At 52.7% G+C, this 23,594-nt stretch overlaps 1 protein-coding gene across 3 annotated transcripts in view; it reads right to left on the bottom strand.

The window, feature by feature from the left end:
* Positions 1–2,424: 2,424 nt before the first annotated feature.
* ATP11A (ATPase phospholipid transporting 11A) overlaps positions 2,425–23,594 on the bottom strand; it is a 121,194-nt gene continuing 100,024 nt past the window's right edge. Inside the window, exons 21-30 of one of the 3 annotated variants that reach the window (XM_060080270.1) lie at positions 22,713–22,815; positions 22,314–22,459; positions 21,693–21,752; positions 21,102–21,229; positions 19,054–19,189; positions 13,361–13,426; positions 12,594–12,697; positions 10,242–10,407; positions 6,729–6,832; positions 2,425–5,918 (exon numbers count right to left, since the gene is read on the bottom strand). In XM_060080270.1, coding sequence (XP_059936253.1) covers positions 6,740–6,832; positions 10,242–10,407; positions 12,594–12,697; positions 13,361–13,426; positions 19,054–19,189; positions 21,102–21,229; positions 21,693–21,752; positions 22,314–22,459; positions 22,713–22,815 — 1,002 coding nt within the window. In that variant the 3' untranslated portion in view covers positions 2,425–5,918; positions 6,729–6,739. Of the gene's footprint in view, positions 5,919–6,588; positions 6,833–10,241; positions 10,408–12,593; positions 12,698–13,360; positions 13,427–19,053; positions 19,190–21,101; positions 21,230–21,692; positions 21,753–22,313; positions 22,460–22,712; positions 22,816–23,594 lie in introns of all 3 variants that reach the window. The other 2 variants (XR_009530315.1, XM_060080271.1) reach the window with 2 other exon arrangements.

The following is a 23,594-nucleotide window of genomic DNA, read 5'->3' as shown; positions in this document are numbered from 1 at the left end:
TTAGCTAATTAAAGCACCACGTTTATTTTGATACTTGGCTTATATTTTGAGACTTTACAGTAGGTCTTTTTAAAATTCTAAAGGTACTGAAACTATCTGAGTCTCAGAGGAAATTTTATTATTTTACAACCCTCTCTCTCTCTTTGGATCTTGTAAAAACCAAGTGAATAAGAGCATTGATGAGTGAACTTTTTCAAATTATGATGTTGTGTAACTATTTTTTGAAATTAATTTATTTACTTTTGGCTGTGTTGGGTCTTTGTTGCGCGTGCGGGCTTTCTCTAGTTGCGGTAAGCGGGGGCTACTCTTCGTTGCGGTGTGCGGGCTCAGTAGTTGTGGCACACGGGCTTAGTTGCTCTGCAGTATGTGGGATCTTCCCAGACCAGGGCTCGAACCCGTGTCCCCTGCATTGGCAGGCAGATTCTTAACAACGCAGCCACTAGGGAAGTCCCTGTATAACTAATTTTAAAGGATAATACATACTCTTAATAAGTAATACAGCTAGTAATCCATATTTCTCATTAAAGTTTTAACAAATAAATCGGGACGGGGTCTGTCATAGGCCCCTCAGGTACAAGGCACAGCCCTTCTCATGGTTTCTGGGGTGTTATGAGTTCTCACGCCTTGCTGATGGGTCAGTGGAGCACACAACACGATGTAATGAAGAGACGGGGGCCCTGAAGAATGTGAAGAACGTGCTGTGTGGGGCATTAAGTGTAAATTTCTCTGGGTGTCAAGCGCTGACTCAAGATCGCCTTTAGACATGACACCTGTCCACTAGTTGTGGGGTTTGATGTCTTGAGTAAGACATTCTTCATCTGATTAAAGAGGCTGCATCTCTCGATTTCTGCTGGGCCTCCGTCAGGCTTGATTAGGACTAATGTACCTCGATGAGGAATTAGAAGATTGCTAATTAAATGCTCCTGAATTATTCGAACGGCCTGAATAATAAAAATGTACAAAGGGGTGAGCATTTTCCGTGGGGAAGTTAATACGATGATACAGTTTTAGTGGTATCCCCTTACTGCAAGAAAGGAATTGAAAAATTATGTGTTTCTAAGATTTTTCCATGAAAGAGGAAGCTTAATAACGTGGGTGTTGATCAGGCTGGGATACGACCCAGTAGAATAAAGGGCCGTGTTCACGTGAACACAGGCGCGCAGGCTGGCTGTTCACACCTGCAGAGCCTCAGGCGAGGGTGCCCTCGCTTGCTCTGAAAGGCGAGCACACTCCTCCCAGCTGCCCAGGTTAGCGTGGTCACACGTTTGGGTCACCTGAGGCAGGTGTGGACACTGGACCGCAGCAAACAGCAGCCCCGGGACTCCGACTCCCCTGCAGCATCTGCTTCCTGTAGCGTCTGTGGCTGTGTTGGCTGCTGGCGTTTGGTCTGACAGCCAAGGTCACCCACTCAGGGTGAGTTACTCGCCCCGGCTGTGTGCTTGTTTCATGGTGTCTGGGAGCCGGGAAAAAAGCCCCCAGTGTAGAACTGTGCCCGGTGAAGCCAGAGGCCTGAGCCGGTCCCTCCCAGGGAGCCAGTCGGCCCTGAAGGGGCAGTCCTGCCCCAGCCCAGCGAGGCCCTTTCTCAGGACCCTCGACCTGGCTCCACCCTGGTCCCCTAATCCCAGGAATGAGACCTGGTGTGAGGACGTGTGGAGCTTTCTGAGGTTGAAGCTTTCAGAGGAGACAGGGAGCTTGGTGCTGATGGGAGCAGTGGCCAGGGGCCGGGGAGGCCAGGGCTGGGGGGGCAGGAACCCGAGCGCGGCGGTGCTGGGCGCACAGAACCCGCCCTCCCTCCGACTGCCCACGAGCCTATGGGACCCGGGGCCTGGACAAGAGTGGGGAAGGGAGGAGAGCCTGGAGGCAAAGGGGAGGAATCCAGATGGAAAGGGGTCTCAGGCGGAGGGTCAGGGAGCAGCCGGAGGGGGACGGGCAGGATCATAGCATTAGGAAATCCGACACTGAGCTTCCTGTTCTGCGCCCCTCGGCCTCCGTGAGGCACCGGGTCCCACATGTTCCCAGGGCACCAGCTCCCACAGTGCCGTCCACTTCATTCCAAACAGAGACACTCCCTTTGAGAGTGTTTACCCGGCAGCTCCTCTTAGCAGAAAGTTAAGACCAACTTCTATGATCTTTTTAATTTGTAAAGAAACTAACCCAGACCTTTCTTCTTCTTTATTGCAAGCAGATTCAGGTCTCCTGCTTAGATAATCTGCAGAAAAGTCCAATCATAATTCGTATATACTTTATCTACAGAAATAAAAGTTAAAAAGAGTAGCATACAAAAGAAATTCTACAGAAATTTAAGATTTGGTTTAATTCACAATTTAATATTTCAAAGCAGGTTAATAAATAAACAATTAAACATCAATTAAACATTATTGTTTGGAGGCTGATTTATTATCTTAAACGCACCTACTATATTCAATAATTTAAAAATAAATTCCAGTATTTATGATGACAACACCTAGAGATAACTTTCATGTTAAATACATTTTTGAAGATTCTCTTTAATTACATTACATAATGAATGGACATTTTAAACAGCAATGCAGACACACATTATAACTTTAAGTCAGAGACAATATACGCATATTAAAATTCTGTATATTTCGATAAGGTAAAAAATAAAGCTATATAAACTGATCTTTAGATTTTTTTCTGCAAAAGTAGAATCACACTTTAATAATACTCTGACACATTTTCATTAAAGCTTTGTTTATAGACAATCAGAATGATTCTCACCCCTTCACCTACCCTCTAACTAAAAAAAAAAAAAAAGAAAAAAAGAATGCATTTGCCAGCTGACATTTTTCCTGTTTTTAAAGTTACAAATGGGAAACTTCCAAAAGAAAGTGCAGAGCAAGCTGTTACACTGAGTTGTCAAATAAATACCCTTAATTTTAAGATAAAGCAGAAGTGGTTGTATTACATCATTAATAGTGCAAAACAGATGAACTTAGTGGTTTTAAAGAAAAAGGCCGGAAACTTCCCTTAGGTTGCCCTGAACTTTTGGTTGATGCCCATGAACTTAAGAATAGTTACACAGCGTGTGCAAGGCAGTTCTGTAGTTAAAGCTGCAAAATCTCACCAGGCCAAACTATGCTTCTATAAACCTGCTACTGCAGAAGGTGGCGTTCCTGGGCTCCTCCCGCGGCCCAGCACTGCCACCAGTGGGTCTCACGGGGCCATGGCCCCCCTCGGGGGAGGGGGGCGCGGGTCATTTGGTCTGTGTTCACCCCCTGGAATCAAGGGCACAGGAATGGGCTGATTTGGATTCTAACAGGAGTTGTCAAGAGAGGGTCTTTACTCCCAGCTCCGGACACAGGGATGCTGCAGCTGGGAGGGTCCGAGGGCTGCTGGCAGCCACCTGTCCTGAGGGTGGGGCTCAGAGGCCCCCCGCAGGGTCCCCTTAGGACGTGGGATGTGTGTGCACCTGCGGCCTCGGTGGGCCGGGAGCTGAAAGCAGGAGCAGGGAGGTGGCCGGAGCAACACGGCCTACAGAGAGCTTGCTTTGGGGGATGGCGTGTGGGTCAGGAGCCAGACATCTGGACCAACGGGGGAAATGTTAATAAGTGATTAACGTACAGCTGTAAGATTTTCGAAACTAAGGAAAATGCTTAAATTACTTGTTTTAAGGTTAGTGTAAGGCAAGTAAGTACTGCCCACTGTCAGGTGGGAACCTCACTGTCTTGTCTGCAATGTCACTTCGGTGGGTTCTTCCGTCCCTCCTTTGACTTTACTTTTGATCTCATGCCCCTCGCCTATTTCAAATTATCAGGCACAGTCACTTAATAATTTCCCAAACAATTTTAAAAAGACTTTTTGGAGCATGTAAAGGTCAGTAACTTTCATAAGGAGACTTGACTTATCCGAGGTAAATGGTAACCATCTCAATACAGGCAAAAAGAGGACACAGAACCGTCAAGAAGCTTCTATTTTAAGGCTGAAGGAAATGAAAAACCAAATAAGAAGCAGAGGAAATGGCAATGAACTGTGAAGAAAGAGCATAGCAAATTATCATACTCTAAATATGCCTTTTAGCTACTCACTACCGCCAGAAACACCAAAAATAAACAGGTGTAGAGAATAAAATCAAATCTGAAAATTCACATTCATCAGATATTGAGACATTCAGCCAAAATGTTCATCAGAATTCAAATATAAAGTGGCCAAAATGTCATCAACTTAAAAAATAAAAGCTTTAAAAACATACTTTAAAAATTAGATATGATACATTAACAAATAAAACAGCTATGAAAATACTTCAGTGCAAAGGGAATTTTAAGATTTCTAAAAAAATACATTACAAACAATTTGTTAACTCAACGTACAGAGAATCTGTCCCCCACATGTATTACATTTATACCCATTTTAGGTTCTTAAAAACGACTGTAAAAATGCACACACCATTGTTTGCAGGGTCTAGTGTGGACCACACCCTGGACATGGAGCGTGAGTGACAGAGGGCGGGGTGGAGGCTGGAGGACCCTCGGACAGACACGCCCTCCCATCCCCGTCTCACTGGAAGCCCCACGTCCATCATCCTAGTCTTTGGTATGTTTATACTTCACCTGCTTCACCCCGACTACCTGTGTACCCTTGTTCTTGCTGTTAACTTATCCCCTCGTTTAAACAAATAGTTTATAGGTGGACATTATACAATCAAACTGAAATTTGAACTTCCCGAAACCCCTAACATCGAGCATCTCGGAAGTTGACTCAGTGTTCACTCCCAACATCCCTATACACCACCCATGCATCCAGCGGGGGCAATGTTTAGCTTCTGGGTGACCCTTTCCTAAAAAGCCACTGGTTTTACCCTCTGAATCTCAAACTGAAATGTCTTCTTTACGGACTATTAAGGCTATGTCGAACGGGTTAGTTCTAGAAATAAGATACTGGTACAGGAAATTCACGGGGAGTTTGCAGCACAGCTGCCTTCTGACGGTTCACCCCCTCAAGGAGACACGGATCGGACCCCCGGCAGAGCAGGGTTTGGTCAGAGCCAGCGCGGTGGCGGCGAGGGCAGCGATATTGCTTTTCAGGTCGCCCAGGCCACCTTGTCAGACCTGTGGGCCTGACACAGATCTGGGGGACAACACCGCCTGGGAGACTGACCACTCTTAATGGGGGCCTGAGCCCCACAACCAGAGGCCGGCCTCGGGCACCCAGACCCCACCCTTCCCCTCAACCCCCAAAACGGGCATTTCGCAGCAAGGGCACCCCGGTGAGCCGCATCCTCGGAGCGGGAAGATGAATCGCCCGGAACCTGTGCCGGAAGCTTTACTGGACAGGTTCCCCTCTTCGCAGAGGCAGCTGGGGGGAGGCAGAAGGCGGTGCCGAAGCACACAGGCCCCAGCCCCGTGGAGGAAGGGACGTGGGACCAGACACGTCCACGGTCAGCCTCGCTACCGCAGGTCCTGGCGCCAGCAGCGGACGGACCGGATGGAGGGGTGCCGGTCCTGAGGTGTCCGTGGGCTGGTTCCGAAAGCAGAGGTTCTGGGGCCCGGGAGGAGGAGCCAGACCCCACCCCGCCTGCAAGACTCAGCTGTGCTTCCCAGGAGGTCGCGGTGCGGCCGCACCCGGGGCGGGGACCGCGATCCCCCGCAGACGTCCTCCTGCTCCCAGGGGGCGCACCGAGGGCTCGCGTGCGTCCTGCCTAGTCGCCGCCTGGAGACGCCTGTCCTGTCCCCTTCACCGTACGGCTCTTAGCGGCTGGACCCGTGATCCGTGCATCCGGTCTCCCCTCGGGCCACGGGAGCAGGGTCTGTAGCCGGGTGGGGACGCGGGGGGTGGGAGAGGCTGAGCAGGAGGGGGCCTGGCGCCCCCCGCCCTCCCAGAGCGCTGCCCAGGGCTGGGGTCTACAGAGAGGCAAGGGGGTGACTCCCGAGAGGTGGTCCTGACGCCAAGCACGCGGTCTGTCGGGAACAGGAAGGACAGAGTCAGCACCGGGACCCCCGCGAGAAGCCCATCGAGCACCCGTCATCTGACCCGACGCCCCGACGTGGCCGCCGCCCTCGCTGCCCCGGCCTGGGCTCCCCCGAACACAGCTGGACCAGACACGGAGGAGGCACGTGGACCGTCCCGGCTGCGATCGTGTCCCCTTCTCAGGCCCACCGTCCCGCGTAAGACACGCGTGAAAACACGAAGCCCCTCCCTGGGCCCGGGCTGGCTGCGGTGTCTGTAATGGGGATGCTGACCTCGCCCTACCCAGCACCCCCAGAGGCATCTCCCCGGCCCACGCGTGCATTCGGATCGAACGGTCAGGGAGGGGAGGGGCAGCCGGGCGGGAGACGCCTGCTCTGGACACTGAAGGTGCTGCTGGACACCTGCCCCGGCCAAGGCTCGGGCCGCTCACTCCAGATTCCCCTTTTTACTTCGAAAGGTGGTCTTTCCTGATGGACCTTTCAGGTGAAGCCATTCCCACCACCACGGATGAGAATGAACGAACTGTGCTCTGGACGCCGAACACCGGACACGTGTGGGGCGACGTCCGCCCAGAGTGTGCGCTGCACAGGTGTGCAGGCGTGTGCGTGCGTGTGCACGGCACGCAGCCCACGCGGCCGGCCTCTTGGGCGGGCCACTTACCTGGGATGGAACCCACGTGTGTAAAAGTCTTTCTTTGTGACCACGAACCTAACAGACACAGCACAGCACGCAAAACTTTGGAGGAAGACCGCGCAGTCAGCAAGAGCACAGCACACCGGGCTGCCCGCGGGCGGCGTTACCTATCCGCCAGCTACTCGCGCCTCGGCCGCGGCTCGGGGTCCATCAGGAGAGGCCGGTCAGGGCTCGGCGCGGCGTCGGCCGGGGCTCGGCGGCTCGAGCTCCTCTGCAAGGCGAGGACAGACACTGAGCCCGCGGAGGGGAGGCCGGGCCACTGGGGAGGCTGCTGCCCAGAGTGGGGCATTGGCTAACGGCCTTGCCCGCTCCCCGAGACCACCCTGGCACGGCTGGGCTCCCCAAGAGGGCACCCGGCCCCAAGGGAGGAGCTCTGTGCCTGTCCCTGTGTCCCTGTGTCCTTCTCTGTGTGCCTGTCCCTGTGTCCCTCTCTGTGTGCCTGTCCCTCTGTCCTCTGTCCATCTGCCCATCCCTCTATCCCTCTCTGTCCACCTGCCCGTCCCTCTATCCCTCTCTGTCCACCTGCCTGTCCCTCTCTGTGTGCCTGCCCGACCCCGTCCCTCGGCCCCGTCTCTGGTCAAACAGAGGAGTCCTGGCCTGAGACCAGAATCTGGGAGGTCCAAGGAGTCACAGGGCTGCAGGTCAGCGGGGCCACAGGCATCTGAACACTGAGATCTTCTAGTCAAACTGTATGAGTTTCTCAGTAACAAGGAAGAAGAGAATTGTAGGAGTCGAAGAATCACAAGTTTGAGCTGCAGAATGTTCTCTGGCGAGGAGGGGGTGAAGCAGACAAGCGCTGGGGTGGCTGCTCTTTGCAGGGGCGGAAACGCACACGACTGTATGTGCAAATGGATGTAGAAACCAGAAATGCACACGTATATATAAATGACCTACGTGTGTACACACACGGTGCCTGCCATGTTTTTCGCTTTAATAGGACAGGTGAAAAGAAAAAGCCATCCATCTCAAACGCAGTACGTCCCCCAAAAGGGCTAGTCAGGTGTTTGTTCCTCCCAAGTTTTGCAGAAATTGGACGGTTCCCCAGCAACAACACATTGACCCTGTGTGTGCCCAGAGTGCAGGCTCCAGGCACCCTGGTGTCACGGCCGCGGCTACGGACACACAGAGCTCGGGGCCCTTCTCCAAGCGGCCAGAGTCTGGCTTCTGCAAATCAACTCTAAATGAACTCCATCAATAGTCAGAGGAATTTAATTTTAGCCTGGAGTTGGCATGATTTAACCAATCTCATAAGCAACTCCTGTGACTTATTAAAATGTTCCTAACAATTTCATCCTGAATGTTTTCAAGTGTGTGAACAGCAAGATGAAATGATGTAACTTATTCTAACAAATTCTGATGGCATCAGATTAAAAAAATTTCGATCGCCAATAATTACTTGAACTTGAAAAATGTACCATCCTGCTAGTTAAAAAACAGTGCTAAAGCTGTGTAACATATGAACAGTTATTAAAAGAAGAAAAAGCCTTTTTTCTTTTGCTTTAGGCATTTTCCCATTAAGCAAGCTGTCTTAGTAAAGCAGTAACACCAAACACAGATCTTCAAAGTGTGCCTGATTCGGAGCACACAGAAACGAGGCATCAGGTACACAAACAACTGAAAACAGATACGCTGTGTCCCTGAAGCCTTGGCTCTGGATGAAACGCCTTCGATCCTGGGCGGCGGCCACAGAAAACTGTGTGAATGGCTCTATGTGCTCGAGAGAGAGGCGCTACAGCCCTTTACGGCAAGGTCAGCGCCTTTTTCTAAAAATGATCAGACTTTTTAAAAAAGTTAAGAGGGACTTTGGTAAAAAAGTTGACCCCAAACACATCTGTCCTGGCTTTGTCTGCGGCCCGGTGGCACGGCCTGGGTCTGGCCTCTCCAGAGGCCCTCAGTCCCGCCTGCAGAGCAGGCTCTGGGACTCAGGAGCGGCCCCACTGCCCCGGGCGGGGACCAGGACCAGCCTCGCGGCAGCCGCTTGCACAGAAGGGCTCTGACGCTCCCCAGGGACACGTACAGGCACCGGTCAGTGGCGCGGACGACAGGAGCCCGGCACCCTGCATCCCCGACGCCAGTGGCCCAGTGCTGCCCGGGGCGGGACTGTGAGCGCGGCTCCGAGCTTAACCGTCAGCCCTGTGCGGTCCTGCGACTAAGTCCCAAACATGCAAAAAGACAGAAAAGCGTCACCTTGTTCCGTTAGAAAGTCAGACTGCTGGAAGTCTGAGAAAGCATAAAGACGGTGGGCTGCTCGACAGAAAGGCACTGGTTCCTAGTCTGCCGGTCCCAGAGGTCAGAGGTCAGGAGGCCATGCACATCGTTAAACAAGGTGGTTATATGGGCAAAGAGGCCAGAAGACGAAAGGAACGAAGAAGGGAAGAGACAAGAAAAGGCGGTGAGTCCGGTGAGACGGCGGCAGCCTCCGGACGTCCCTGCAGCCCCTGGAAACCAGGCCACACCGGCCCCCGCGGCCCAGCCCAGCCCAGGCGGGCAGAATCCCTCCCCTCGCACTCCCGTCTGTGTCCCGCCTATGTCCAGCCCCGGACAACTGTGAGCAACTCGTAATGAAGTTGTCAGACGTGGACCTGCACTAACCCCTCCTGCGTTTCGTCTGGGCACCGACTTTACAAACCCAGCAGAATCCCCAGGTCTGGGGCACTGCGCTCAGCACTTAAAACCAGCACCAGGGATCTGAAGGCTTGCCCACCCGACCCGTCACCTGCTGGGAGGAGAGCGGGGGCAAGTGCCGTGACTGCGGCTCCAGCCCCCGGAGGTCCACCCGCTTTCCACCCCAAAGCCGGCCAACAGCACTTGGGGACTGAGACCACGGGGCCCCTGAGCTTCCCAGAGTGACTCAGCCCCAGGACGTGCCACTTGCCCTCTCCTGTTGTCACCCTCCCTCCTGTCCCTCCCCACCTGCATGCCCCGCCCCCTTCACTGCACAAGCACCTTGCTACAGGTGAGATTAGCATCCTGCAGCAACGGGCCCTGCTGTGGCCTCTGCCCTCTCACTAGCATCCTTTCTCCTCCTCCTGAGGCCTGCACCTCCAAGGGCAAATCACAGGCGTGAGAGGGGAGCGGGGGGTCACAGGGGTAAGGGGACGGGGGACATCCCCTCCCCAAGAACTCCGGGAAGGGCCAGAGTGCTCTTGGGAAGCTCTGAGTACCACCTCTGTGTCTGATGCCGGTCCGGGCATCCTTCATATCTCTCATCTTTCCTGAATCCAGAATTCAGCTTGCTGGCTTCCGTTTGGGAGTGTGGAAAACAACAGCCCTACCTACTCATAACCAGAATTTCCCAAAATAAATGCTAAAGTTTGAGCCAAATTCACCATCCCTAAAAATAATGCAATTTTACCTTCAAGGTAATGATTAGTTGGAAAAACTTTTAAAAATGTACACAAAACAATTTGCCTTTTGTATTGGCTTCATCTTTTTCTCTTAATCTTTTTCTTAGTTCAGGGACTAGCCGCTCAAGTCTAACCACTGGTCATCTAGGTTCGGGTGTAAAACCACGTGTCATCATGGACTTCGTTAGTAACGGTGGACTGACCGCACTTCCAAACCCAAACCTTTCCCGCTCCCCTTTCTAAGGACAGTCCCCACGGCGCGCGGGGCGGTACCTGGACTCTCTCGGTGGCGCTGGGCCACAGCTGCCTGCACAGCACTTTCTTGAGGACGTCGGGAAGGAGGCTAACGGCGACGAGCAGGACGATGGCCAGCCAGGCGGGGCCGCTGGACAGCATGTGTATGAACACATAGTACATCCTTTGATAACTGAGGAATGGCCTGCAGTGTCGAGGGGAAGAAGAAACATAACACGATGCAGGAGAAACACCGAAATCCTGGTCTGTTTTCTCGACTTGCACGAAGAGCCCATTTGTTCTGGCAGTTTTCACTTTGGTCACGACAGTCACTGGACAAGCCACCTAGCCTGCCTGCTGGAACTGATGACAGAAACACTGGGGTGTGACCTTTCCCTGTAACGCTGCATGTTAACTAACCCATGGGAAAAGGAGAGGAATTCTATGAAGTCATCCCAAAGGGGAAAATAAGTCCCCGAAGTTCAGTTTCAGAATAGCGGGAAAGATTTTAAAAGATGAAGTAGGTGATTTTTTTTTGTACCTTAGAATCATATCTGCGCAATAGCTATTAATATGGAGGAGATATGCAAGCATGCATATCTTCATGCATTCATATCTGCACGCGTCAGCAGAACGATTAAATACTTAAAAAAATATGCCACAGGGACTTCCCTGGTGGCGCAGTGGTTGAGAGTCCGCCTGCCGATGCAGGGGACACGGGTTCGTGCCCCGGTCCAGGAAGATCCCACGTGCCGCGGAGCGGCTGGGCCTGTGAGCCATGGCCGCTGGGCCTGCGCGTCCGGAGCCTGTGCTCCGCAACGGGAGAGGCCACAACAGTGAGAGGCCCGCGTACCGCAAAAAAAAAAAAAAAAAAAAAAAAAAAAAAAAAAAAAATTTGCCATAATATTTTTAATTTCCATAAAAATACAGAGAATGAAATGACTCTCCTGCCAGGTGAATCACAAAAGCCTCTGGAAAGGGGCAGTGATGATGCTGAACTTGAGTCACACAGCTTCACGGCTCCGAAGCCCCAAGGCCCAGGAGCTGGCCAGGGAGTTTTCGGGGGAGCCTCCCATTTACAAAGCCGCTCTGGAGAGCTCGCTAGAACCGCAGGGATCTTTGGCCTGGGGCAGGGCTGCTGGAAACCCACCAAAAGCTGGTCTGGTCTTCCTGGATTTCCTGGTCTCCAAGAATGTGCAACGCATGGATCTCGCCACTGGGGGGTCAGCAACAGAGAGGGTCATTGGGTGCATGTCAGCTCAGCAACCTCCACGTGGGGACCTGATGGACCGGGGAGCCGCTCCCCCATTTCTGGGGCCGCCTGCCCCTCCCGGGAGCTGAGGTCAGCAGGGGGGACGCCAGGTGGAGGGGACACTGCTTCTGGCCTCCCGTTCGGCCAGGCTGTGGTCCCGGGCCTCACTCGCCTCCCCCCAGTCCCAGCCCTGCTCAGGAAATTCTCCATCTTACGGGGGAGGTGGAAACGTAAACGGGAGAATTGCAGGTAAATCCGGCATGCGCTGTGACAGGGGAAGGAACGACTGCTTGGGGGACCAGGTGGAAATGCCCGCCTGGGAGGTGACTCGAGGGAAGAGTGGATGAGGCTGATGGGCCGCCGGGTTTCGAAAGACGAATAGGAGCTCACCAGACAGGCTAGTTAGAAAGGACGTCTGGGCAGACGGAACAGCGCTGGCAAAGGCAGGCTTGTGGCAGATGCCAAATGCAGCCACTTGCTGCCCTCGTCAGGACTGACCACGGTACTGCAATGGTCTCTAGACTGCTTGTCTTGTTTGTGTTCCACCCCCAAGTTCACTTTCAACACAGCAGCCACGGTGACCTTCCTAAACGTGCGGTCGGACTCTGATGCTCCTCTGCTTGGAATCCTCGACGGCGGCAGGCTGGGGTCGAGGTCCTACGTGGCCGACAGGCTGGACCTTCCTTCCGCTGCTGGGCCCTGCCCCAAGGTGTTTGCACGTGGGGCTCCCTTCCTTAGGAAGGGCTCTGTCTGGGGTCCGACTGCCTCGGCCCAGGGCCAGCTCCCCTGGCGCACCCACCATGACGATGGCAGTGCCTTTCTCCCAGGTTTCCGTTTAAATACCAACTTTTTTGCAGAGGCCTTCCCCAACCTCTGATCCGAAATAGGTCCCTTGCTGTAGCATCTGGTCTGCTCTTCCCTTGTCATATGTATGATGCAGCATGTCTCCCTCACTGAGAACCTGGCGGAAAGGAGCAGGGACCACACCCGCCTCGTCCCCTGCGGGCCCCCCAGCCCTGGCGCCATGCCCCTCCCGCACACAGGAACGAGGTCATATGGATAATGAGTTGTCAGCCCTCGAGGAAAGACACCGCAGGACCAGTAACATAATGATGGTTCTATAATTATCAACTCCATACCAGATAATTCCTCCCCAGAGGAGGGAGAAGACGACGTAGAACAGCAGTGATCCCCAGATCACAAAGTGGTTTATCCAAGTCCAGTAGTGTGTGTCCAGCGCCAGCTGAAAGAGGGAAAAGGTGACTGATGGTGGTGTCGCCTGGGCGTGGCCCCATGAGCCCTGACAGCTGGGGAAGGAAGCCAGAAAATAATGGAAACCACCTTAATTGTAGCCAAAATGCCTACATAGACCTGTTTGGGAAAAACACACTTTAGGTTCCAACGGGGAGAAAGGGTTCCCCACGGCCTCCGAGTCTCAACATTGCCAGTAACTCTGCCCGGATCCCGGGGAGATGCTCCCACAGGGCGACTCGGGCGACGGCTCAAGGCGCTGGTTATGGATCTACCCAGGACATTGCTTTGGGATTTTCCAAGACTCAGGTTGGTAGGATTTGGGACCTTCATAATGATATTCCAGGAAGAATCCGACTTGACTTGAAAAAGAGCTAAATTTTCCACAGTCCATTAATTTGTTCCAATTCAGATGGATTTTGCTTATACGAGGGGTGGGGCCGATCGCCATTTAAAAGAAGTCCAATCCCCATCCCTTCACACGGAACAGGCTCCTCCTCTCCCTCACCTTCTGTGCAATTCTGACCTTTGCCCCTCGGGGCCAGGGCCGAGTTGGTGGCGGGGGAGAAGACCCCGGCAGGGTCAGGGTCAGGGTCACGACTCACTAGCAGGGCTGACTGTGCCCGGAGCAAGCACGTCAGGTCAGGGGATGTACCTTCAGGGTGACCGTAAACACCATCACCGTGAACACCAGCGTCCCGAAGGTCCAGTTCCCAAACATCTGTGGAGACAAGAGTCCACGTCGTCTCCCACTAGTACGGATTCTCCTCCTGCGCACCCCGCACAAGGGACAGAGAGCACCTCCCATGGCCCCGCCTGACACTTCCAGCCCCAGAGACGCAGAGACCCCGCGATGTCGCCACAACGTGAGAGGGAGGCCGGCGAGCCCGACTCACTGGCCCCGGATCCCGCAGCCTCGCCGGGGCGGGTGGTGGTTCCCGCTGGGCGCCCCGTCCTTCCTGCACAGCCGCCCCGGGTGTCGCCCCCTCGCTGCTCCCGCAAACGGTGGCCCTGCTCACAAACCAGAGCAGGACGCGCCCGAGAGCTAGAGTCGCGGTCTGCAGGGGGCCGAGCCCGGTCTCCCCACTCGTGCTTCCTGCGGACGAGACCTTTACCCGGGGGCCCAGCCCACGCTCGGTAGAGCACGTGTCTAGTCTCTTTTCAGCTCAAACACCTGTCAGCTCGGAAGGCAAACCACTGCTGGCATTGTCCTGGGATTGGTGAGAGCACCAGCCTTGTCCCCTGCGGGCGGCGTCACCGGGATGGGGCCCCGTGGGAGTCACGGAAACGGAGGAGGGGAGACACGACAGAGCTGCACGAGGGCCTGGGGCAGGTCCACGGCCAGAACCTCGGACACGCAGCGGCCCCCAGACGAGGCCCCGGCGGGATGTGGGCCCGGCCAGCGGGGAGCACACACGTCCGACCAGGAGACAACACGTTTCTCACCCACAGACAGAGACACAGGCAAAAGGAAACACCAGCCACTTCGGAGGCTTCCTCCTGGGGACAAACCAGCCTCTTGGACATGTTATTTTATAAGAGTTATTTTCCCTGAGATTTCGACACCGCCTAAGAGCCGACCCGTTTCTGGTTTGTTGGATTCTGCGAGCTGGGCCTCTCAGAAAACGCGCCCAGTTCTTCTTTAAGAGAAAACAAGGCTTTATGTCACAGAGCATTACAAGCTGGAATAAAACTGCTTTCCCATATGGTTAGTTTTCAACCAAAGAGATATCCCTACACGCGACTCACTTCAGGCGAGCGTGTGGGCTGCAGGCCTTGTGAGGTGTTTACCGAGGCAAGAACCTACGTGCAGAATTCTAGGAGAAAAACCAAAGCGTCAGGACTTTTGTAGGAAACAGACTTAAGGACCCTCATCACTTTATTCTTCGCTTCATCAGCGTGATAAAACGGCTCAGATCCACAGCCACAGTGGCCCTCCCTGGAGGTGATTCTGTCCCCGAGGTGGGGGACACCTGCAGTGTCTGGGGACATTTCGGGGGAGGGGGGCTACTGGCATCCAGCAGGCAGAGGCCAGGGGTCTGCTAACTGCACCGGGGCAGCCCTACAACCACGAACTCCTGGCCTCATCGGCAACAGTGCCCAGGCTGGGAAACCCTCAAAAACAGGGCTCTCTCTTCAATGCTTAACGTCGGGGGCAGGAAATTTTACCTCTGAGGTGGGTTGCAGCTCGGCAGTGGCCAGCAGGTGCAGGAGGACGCAGCGCCCGCTTCCTTTTCATTGGAAGCTACCGGTTTTAGCCAAAAGCAAAAGGTGAAGGTACGGGGAGGGGGCGGCTCTGAACCCCGCGGGCACCGTCAGCTCAGCTGGGCGGGCAGGAGCCCTCACAGCTCTTGTGTTTGCCACCCCTGCCTGGCAGGGATTCAGAGATCTTTTACAAAACTGTTACATAACAGCAAATGTGGGTGTGGAGTACGAGTGGCAGAGTGACAGGGCATCTCCAGCAGCATCGCATCGGGGACAAAGTTTCAATCACTCAAATGGCTTCTCATCTCTTCCCGAGAGGGGTAGGACGGCGCTTCCCAAGGCACTGCCGAGATTCCTAGGATTCGGTAGATTCTGGTGGATCTGGGATCCACGCCCAGCCCAGCAAAGCACAGGGTGTGATTTTTACAGGTGAACAGCAGTAAAGCACAAGTACCTTGAATCAGATTCGGGCATTTGGGTTGGAACATGGGCAAGGCTTCACACCTGCCCACCTTCACCTGTGCCCTCTGCCGGCTATCACAGCTCACTGGGAGGTGATCACGGTAACGCCGCCGTAAGCTCCTCTGGGGTTCCTTATTTAAGGGAGCCCTCAGGTCAAGCTGATAGCCAATGTATTATTGAATTCGTTGGCCATTATTTCTATGGACTTTGCGGGTGATCCACTGGGGCTCCAATCCCCTTTCTCAAAGGGGTGTCCTGAGGGACGGCCTTTTTCCCCAGTGATATCAGTTCCCCAGCCCCCGGGAAGCCCCAGGGCTGATTTCCTAAAGTAACACGTGTCTCCGCGGAGAACGTCGTGAACTTCGGGGCCTCGCTCAGAGGAGAGGAGGATGCAGTCGGAGGTCTCCAACCTCCCCCCAAACCAGGTGCAAGTTTAATTCCTTCTCCCACTCTGCCCTCTCTCCTCTTCCTCAGGACTATCTTGTAGGAAATCTTACTGCTCACAGAAGCTCTAAAATCTAGACCAGTTTAATTTTTGTGTGTAAAAATATTCCACGACAAACATGTCTTATGTTTTCTCAAGATCGCAGCCACAAGGAACATCTACTACATTCGCTTCACGTGCTGACCGGGAACCTCTGCTGAGCGGCTGGTGTTCTCGTCCTCAGCCCGCTGGGGATCGCTTATGTTCCAGCTCTCTAGACGTCTACTGGCTTCTATTACAATGTGCCCCAAACTTTCAAGCGTTCACCTAGGAATATCCCGCAGTTCAACAATAAAATAATCATTGTCTTATATTCTCACTTGAGAAATAATACAGCTCTTGATGTCTGTGCAGAAAATGCTCCACAAGTGAATTCCTCTTTTTCAAAAGTTATCAATGATTCACTTGTTCTCAGTAGATCCACGAACAGGCCTACAGAATGATTTAGGTCTTCGGGGGTCACCTCCCGACCATCACTAGAACAGGGCAGCTAAAATGTCCCACCAAGAAGACACGTTTGTCCTCCTTGGAAGGAAGGGGACAGCGATGACCGTGATCATCACCAAACCACCTGCTGCCCAAGACCAAGGACATCACCAGCCACCTGAGGCTGCCCTTGACTTACAGCTTTGTTTGCAGCTTTATCTGAATCACTACAGAACCAGCCTGCAATATCATTTTTGGTTTTGTAAGTGTTGCAACCCCCTTACCTGACAAACAGACAAGAATTTAAGAATCAGTGATCCAGAGCGAGAAGGCTCTGTGCGGAGCCCCCGAGGTACCGTGAGGGTCTAGAGTCAGACCATCGACGGGGTGCCCTCGCCATGCGTGGCCCTGGGGGGCTCTCCACTGCCTGGGGCTCCTGTCCTCCTGGTGACAAAGGTCTACCTGGGTCTCTGCAGGTGCCCCTCCGCCTAGTGCTGGTCTTGCTCTCACGCCTCTACGTCTCTAGGTTGTTTATCATCCCCCGAGCGCCAGTGACCCAAGGCACAACTGTGGACAAACGCCCAGGTCCAGCACCTCACTTGGTACGACTGTCCCGCACGCTGCTTCCTGACATCACCGTGCATCTCAGGCGCTTTTCATGTGACAGGATGTGCGTGGCCTGTGCTGACTCTGTTCCCACGGGGGCCTTGGAGCTCCTGGCCCGTGAGCACAGTGCCCCAGCCAACTGGCGTCTTTCCTACCTCGCGCTCGCTTCCTGTCATCGTCCCAGATTCTAACCCACCCTTTTGTCCCATAACAGCTGAGCAAAGGCACAGAGGGGGCAGGCGGGGGAGGGGTGGTACGTAACCGTCTCATGGAAAAGACCCCTTCTAGACGCTGGGATCCGGGTTCCATGGTGGCTCAGGGGGCCCTCAGGAGGGAGTAGCAGAGAAACAGGAAACAGCAGAAGCCCTTGGCTCACGGGGAGGGCCTCAAGGCACCCGGGCCTGCAGCTCCGACCACAGCAGCGGCAGGAGGAGATGCGGCCCAGCCTCGTGCCGGGAAGGCCCCTCAGGCCTGCATCTGGGGCCACTCGGGCGACCAGCACCTGTGTCCAGGGTGCACGTCCCCTCCCTGCTCACACCCGCCCTCTCGTGGGCTTGCAGAGCAGGGCCAAACATGTCACCACGTGATGTGAGAGTCAAGCAGTTCAGTAGCTGCATATGGTCTAAAACACATACCCTGGGTTTGAACTCTAATTCCCTGACCTTGTACAGTATTTATCTGTCTGAACTTCCATTTGCTTGGCTTTAACACCGTGAAACTGTCCGACCAAAGGAGCGACAGCGGTGAGCGAGGGTGACGCCTGCAGAAGCGACTCACTGCCTGGATCCTGGGACCACGGGTGCTCGGGACACGAAGTCTGAGCTCTTTAAGGTACACGTGAGGTGCTCACTTAAAACTGGGCCCGCAAGGAAATCTCACTAAAGATGCATAAGAGCAAACGGTAAGATAGCTCGACTCAACCACTGATACCTTATGGCCTGGTGGCACCCGGGAACTATTCTACTAGAACTAAGACAAAGAGTAAATTCTTGAAAAATGTAAAGATTTTAGAAAAATGCAATAAGACTTTGAAAAATCCTCAAGATCCATTTAGGAAAAATTGGTTTAAGTTATAATGAGAGATAACAGCACCTTTCAGTCACAAGAAAAAAGAAACAGACAAATCGATGGGCAAACACACAGCAAGACTCTGAACTTCAGGCCAACCACGCGGAGGGACAAACGGGCAGAGAGGTGTCCCATCAAACAGGACATGCAGTAAACCTCTGTTCACAAGCTCCCCTCTTTACGTGGACCCTGGGACATCGGGCCAGAAGCAGGACGCCGGGCCCCGGGCCTCTCGATATTCTCTAGGCGGGGCTGGAGGTCGGCCACGGTCAAAGCAGCATCCCCTCCGGCCTCGCACACTTGTGCGTCTTCCTACTTACTTAGGTCAAGGGAAGTCCAAACAGATCAAGTCCACTTAGAAACACCACTGACCCCGCTGGTGGTCCCCAACATGGAAATACAGGGAGTCACCTCAGCAACAGTGACCCAAGTGGACACACAGGTCTCTGGGATGACCCCAGTCCTACAGACGTGGGGCAGCAACTAACAGCATTTCTACCGACAAAGCACACAGAGGGGGTCACGTTGGAAAATATTTTCGAGAAATATTTTATTTATGATGCACTCCAAAAACACAAAGGACACACCCACAGATTTCTTACCATGTGTGTGTTGGTGGTCACTATCTGGGAGTGGGAAGGAAGCCATGGCAGAAAGAAAAAAGCAAGATACAAATAAAACAACCCCTAGAAATTAGGCAAAAAACCAGAGAGCTGAACATCTACCAGGAAACAGTAAATCTACTTGTTGCGAAGTAAACAGATACTTAAGGACGTGAACAAACACTAAAATGGGTTAAATACTGAATTATTTCCCATATTTAATAAGCCACGTCTCAATGATCAAATCGCACCACTAGATACATAGCTAACGGTGAGTAAGCTACAGAACTAAAGCCTGGAGCCCCTCAGGAAGGGTGTCCCTGCAGGCGGCAGAACTCTGCCATCATGTCCCTTCCATCCAGCTGGGGGGCAGACACCCAGACACGGTCCCCACGGGCTGTGCTGAGACTGCGCTGACCCGGGATCGGACTGGATTCAAGCTCTATCCCCAAAGAATCCCGGAGCCACGTTGACACGACCCAGTTCTGTACTAACCTGTCCGTTGCTGGTCACGCTTGTGTTTTCAAACATGAAGTAAGCACCGAAGAAAAACACCAGAGCATCGAACACGCCTAAGAACGTCCAGTAAATGAACACCCGCCAGCGGAGGAGAGCATTCTTGGCGATGTCTCTGAGGGAGGCAAAGGGTGGGAACCTGTGATCGCGTCCAGGCACACGCACCCACTCAGCCCCCCCTATGTCCACCGGCCCTGCGGTCGCCGTCCTCGTCTGGGGGCCCCTGACTCGCGGAGAGCCCCGAGGTGGCAGAGCTGCAGGGACAAGCAGGGACAAGCAGGGACAGGAGAAGGAGGGCCCTCGGAGGGGGCGGGGCCCCGACCGACACCCGCTCAGCCAAGCCCCGAAAAGCGGGTCCTGGAGGAGCCCGGCCGCGAGCACGGGGCTCCTGGTCTCCCGCCTGGGGTCACCCCGCCCAGCCTGTCCACGTTGCGGCCAGGCCCCCATCTCCACCTGTCGACTGGCCGGCACACGCTCTGAATGCACGGAGCCTGTGGGATGCCAGGTGGGCCTCACGACTGACCACGCCCCCGAGCCACACTTGATGCTCTGCGGCTCCTCCGGCCACACCGCCTGTCACTTCACTCAACACCACACCTGGTCCCAGAAAGGCCCTGGGACAGCTTGTAGCACAAAGCTGTTGTAACTGAAACCATCACGGTCAAAGCACAGTAAGAAGGGAGCAAACACGCTGAGGTGTGAGGGGCGACGTCCCCAGCTGACACAGTGGGAAGGACCAACAGACACTAAGTTTGAGCTTCCTGGGAGCAAAAGCAAAATGCTCTCCAGACTTTGCATTTTACTACATACAGATATTCCTGAACAATTTCTGTTTGAATATTTTATTTCTCAAAAGTGGACTGTGATAGCACTACAGAAGGAAAGATGCCAGCGCTCACACTTCTGCTTCTGAAAGTAAAGACACAGGACACAGGGACACGCTGGCATCACTAATGACAAGACCGCGGGCTTCCTGGACCAGGCTGCACATTTCATGACAGGACTTCCTACACCTGTTAGTTTAGTTCAATAAGACAGAGAAGCTGCAGGATTCCCTCCGGGTGTGTGTCTAAAATGGTGTGTGTTCTCCTATTTTCTTAGACTTACTCCTGTATCATTAAATGCACGTGACAAACTCAGAGCTTGCTTTTTTAATCACCTACAGGGATTATTTTGGACCCCAACACTTCAAGACCCCATTTAATGGCTAATGATTCTGATGTAGGCCGTGGGGCTGGTGAGGTGTCTTGACTGTGTGGCCACAGGACTCACACACGTGAAAAGCCTGCACAGAATTAAGTGCACACACACGTGAGTACACGTGTGCACACGAACAAGGACCAGTAAGACAGCTGGGCGTGTCTCGTTGTTGCGCTGCTTGTGACCTTGTCCTGTGGTTCTGCAGGATGGTCTGTCAGATGTCACCACTGGGGAAATTGGATAAAACCTCACAGAATCTCTCTACTATTTCTTACAACCACATGTGCATCTAAAATGTTCTGAAAATAACACGTTTAATTTACAAAGCCACAATAAACAGTGACACATTGAATTGGCCAAAGATCCTGGGATGCAGTTCTGAAATAGCAGAAAAATCTTTTCCTTGTTATTAAAAATACTTTTTAGCAGAAAAGAGCACCCTGAGATCAGATATGTTAACTTTTCTCTTTTCTCACTGAATGGAACCTATTTGGACCTGCAAGGATCATTTAGGCCATAAATCCACTGGGGTCACAAGGGGACAGAAACTCTCACCCCAAGTTCTTTCATAACCATTGAAAAACACGGTAAAATACAAACTGGCCTAATGTGTACATTTCAAACGCAACGTAAATCCTCTGTCTGAATTTGGAGTATATTCACTTAAATTACATTGCTTCCTGCTTGAAGAATCTCTTGTGGAAGCAAGTGTGTCAGCTGACACTGAATCGTCTGGTTTTTAAGTACTTGAACCAGGTACTATCTGGATTCGCGGCAGGGCTGCCCGGTCCTTCCCCTTGTCTACAGCGGCCGTGTGCTTGAGGTACCTGTAGAGGGCAGGGTCTCTCTTGAGCGCGTCCATGGCGACGTGCTGCTCCATCAGGCTGTACAGCAGGATGGGGAGGGAGGTGAAGCTGATGTTGTACAGCGTCAGGTAGGCAGTGTCATACAGGGTCTGCAGGACCGAAAAGCCACGTGAAAACAGCACCCGGGCATCTTGACAAGATTTTCGGATAATTTGTTTCAATATGCATAGGTAGTTTTCATTTACAAAGGCCCACAAGCACGAGCATTCTAAAATGTACACAGAGCCATTTTTCTACAGATACAGGAGGGCAAGGACATTTTTCAAAGTGTCATGATGTCGACTAGCCTGGATTAAAATCACAGCGGACCCACCCGGTCCTGCCATCCCAAACCTGCAACAACAGAAAGTTGCATAAAAGTTTGCAATTCTGATCACCACCTCCAAGCTTAGATTTTCCCCGGTCCTGGTTGCTTTAGATGAAAGCAGATCAGTGACGGAACGGGGGTCACCTGGCCTGCATGCCCGGCCGTCCACCCTCCGCCCACCACAGACACATTCGGGGAAGCGGGGTAAGGCTCAGGTGAGCTCGACCGCAGGCATCAGAACTCACCTGTTGTGAAAACCCACAGAAGAACTGGTATAAAAACTGAGGGAAAATGAAGCAGACATTCTGAAAGACAAGTCACACGCCTGTTAATCAAGGGCACATTGTAAGAGACGTCACTTTTCTATCCCGTCACAGAGCTTGGCCACGTGACACACTCTACCTGGGCAAAGTGCCCCACATTCTCCAGCAAGACGGGCAATGGCTCTAAAACTCTTTGCTCATCTCAGGGGCTCCCACAGTGCACACGGGACCATGCTGGTCACCCTGAGATCAGACAGACTCAAGGGAAACTTGTGGCAGAGAAATGAGGCGGCAACGTCGTTGTCAGTACAGACAGGAAGGATGCAACCGCATTAAAGAAGAAGAAACTACTTCAAGGAACTATAAAAGAATGGCCCTTCCTCAAGCGTTTTACAGCCCGTATCTCCCTGGTTCCACATTCAGTTTTGAGCCTGTGCGAAGAGAGCTGGGCGTTTGCTCCCGTGGTCCTACGATCACCCCCTCCTTTCGGACAGTCCCTTCTATCCATGGACAAATCACCCCTGTAGCCTCGGGGCATCGGGACAGACGAGCCGTCGATCACACGCTCTGAGACGGTGAGAGGGGACAGGAAAGCCTTCCTACCTTATAAAAGAAGTACTGCACAAGCTCTGATATCCGAACATAGTAAAAGTGCCCATGAACGAGCAGCATCTTCTTTAAATGCTTAAATTTCGGTATCGCATAGTCACTGTTCCTTGCAGCCTGGCGACCTTCTTTCCCAATGATGCCTACAGGAAGGGAGCAAACGTGCTGAGTCAAGCCTTTCTCAACACCACGCAGGTGGACACGGACACAGGCAAAACGGGGTGAGGCTGAACCGTGACTGTCGGATTTCCAGTCACGAATGCTCTGTGTCACAGACAGTGTCCTGAACGTGTGTCTAAATTCTAAGGCCCTGCCTTGGCTGTGTCCTTTCTCGTCCAGCTGCGTGACCAACCCGGGTTACCAAGAGGCGCAGGGAAGCAGAACCGGGGGGCTTACCTATGCCCACGTGGGCCTCTAGGATCATGCTGACGTCATTTGCGCCGTCACCAATCGCTAAAGTGATAGGGTGCTCTTTTGAAAATTTGATTAATTTAACAATCTGGAAAAGAAGTAAGTGCAGATTTTATCGTCTCTGTTTTATTTGTGCAAAGGTCATTCACTAACTAGGCAGAAACGACAAAGATGTAAAGTTAGTCAAGGAAAAATGAAACAACTCTGTGCTTAAAGTGAATTATTTATTATATGCAGTCTATTTTATCCACTGAGGATAAAATCTTTTTCACGTCGAAAGCGAAACACGCTTCAGCAAAAGCAGCTAAGAAATGACTGTAGTAAGATAAGCTGAGCAGGCTGGTGGGCAGACAAGACGGAGAGTGAAACCCAGGAAGTCATTTGCAGGGGCTGCTCCACTCCTTGTGTAAATGTGGGGGGAAACAGATTTAAATATACGGGGGGTGGGGGGTGGGAGTGTGAACGCTGCATTCCGTTAGAAGATACTGCTATTCAAAACTATCTGGTTTCAAGCATCTATTTTTTAAAATAAGCTGTTCATTTACTTTTCAAATTTGTCATGTGTGCAAAACCAAATCTGACAACTCAATGCAATGAATAATTTCCAAATTTTTAGTCTGTTTCTTTACAGTCTTTTTTTCCTATTTATGTGCCTAAGTGTAAGTTTCCATGATGTAAGACTGAAAAGATGAGGAAAAAATGTGTGGATTGTCTTCTTGTTTCAAGACTGAGACACTAATTGGTATAAAAGTTTGCAGAAGTCAGTTAAGAACCTAAAAGAAACACCAAGTAACACGTGAAGACCAAACGACACCCTTAGTTCTGTTCTGGACGTCACTATACAAGGTTTACGCAGAGTCACACACT

Source organism: Mesoplodon densirostris, chromosome 17 (assembly GCF_025265405.1).
Source record: "Mesoplodon densirostris isolate mMesDen1 chromosome 17, mMesDen1 primary haplotype, whole genome shotgun sequence".
NCBI lineage: Eukaryota > Metazoa > Chordata > Mammalia > Artiodactyla > Ziphiidae > Mesoplodon > Mesoplodon densirostris.
Note: the sequence above shows the minus strand (reverse complement) of the source record. Positions and strands in the feature narration are given on the sequence as shown.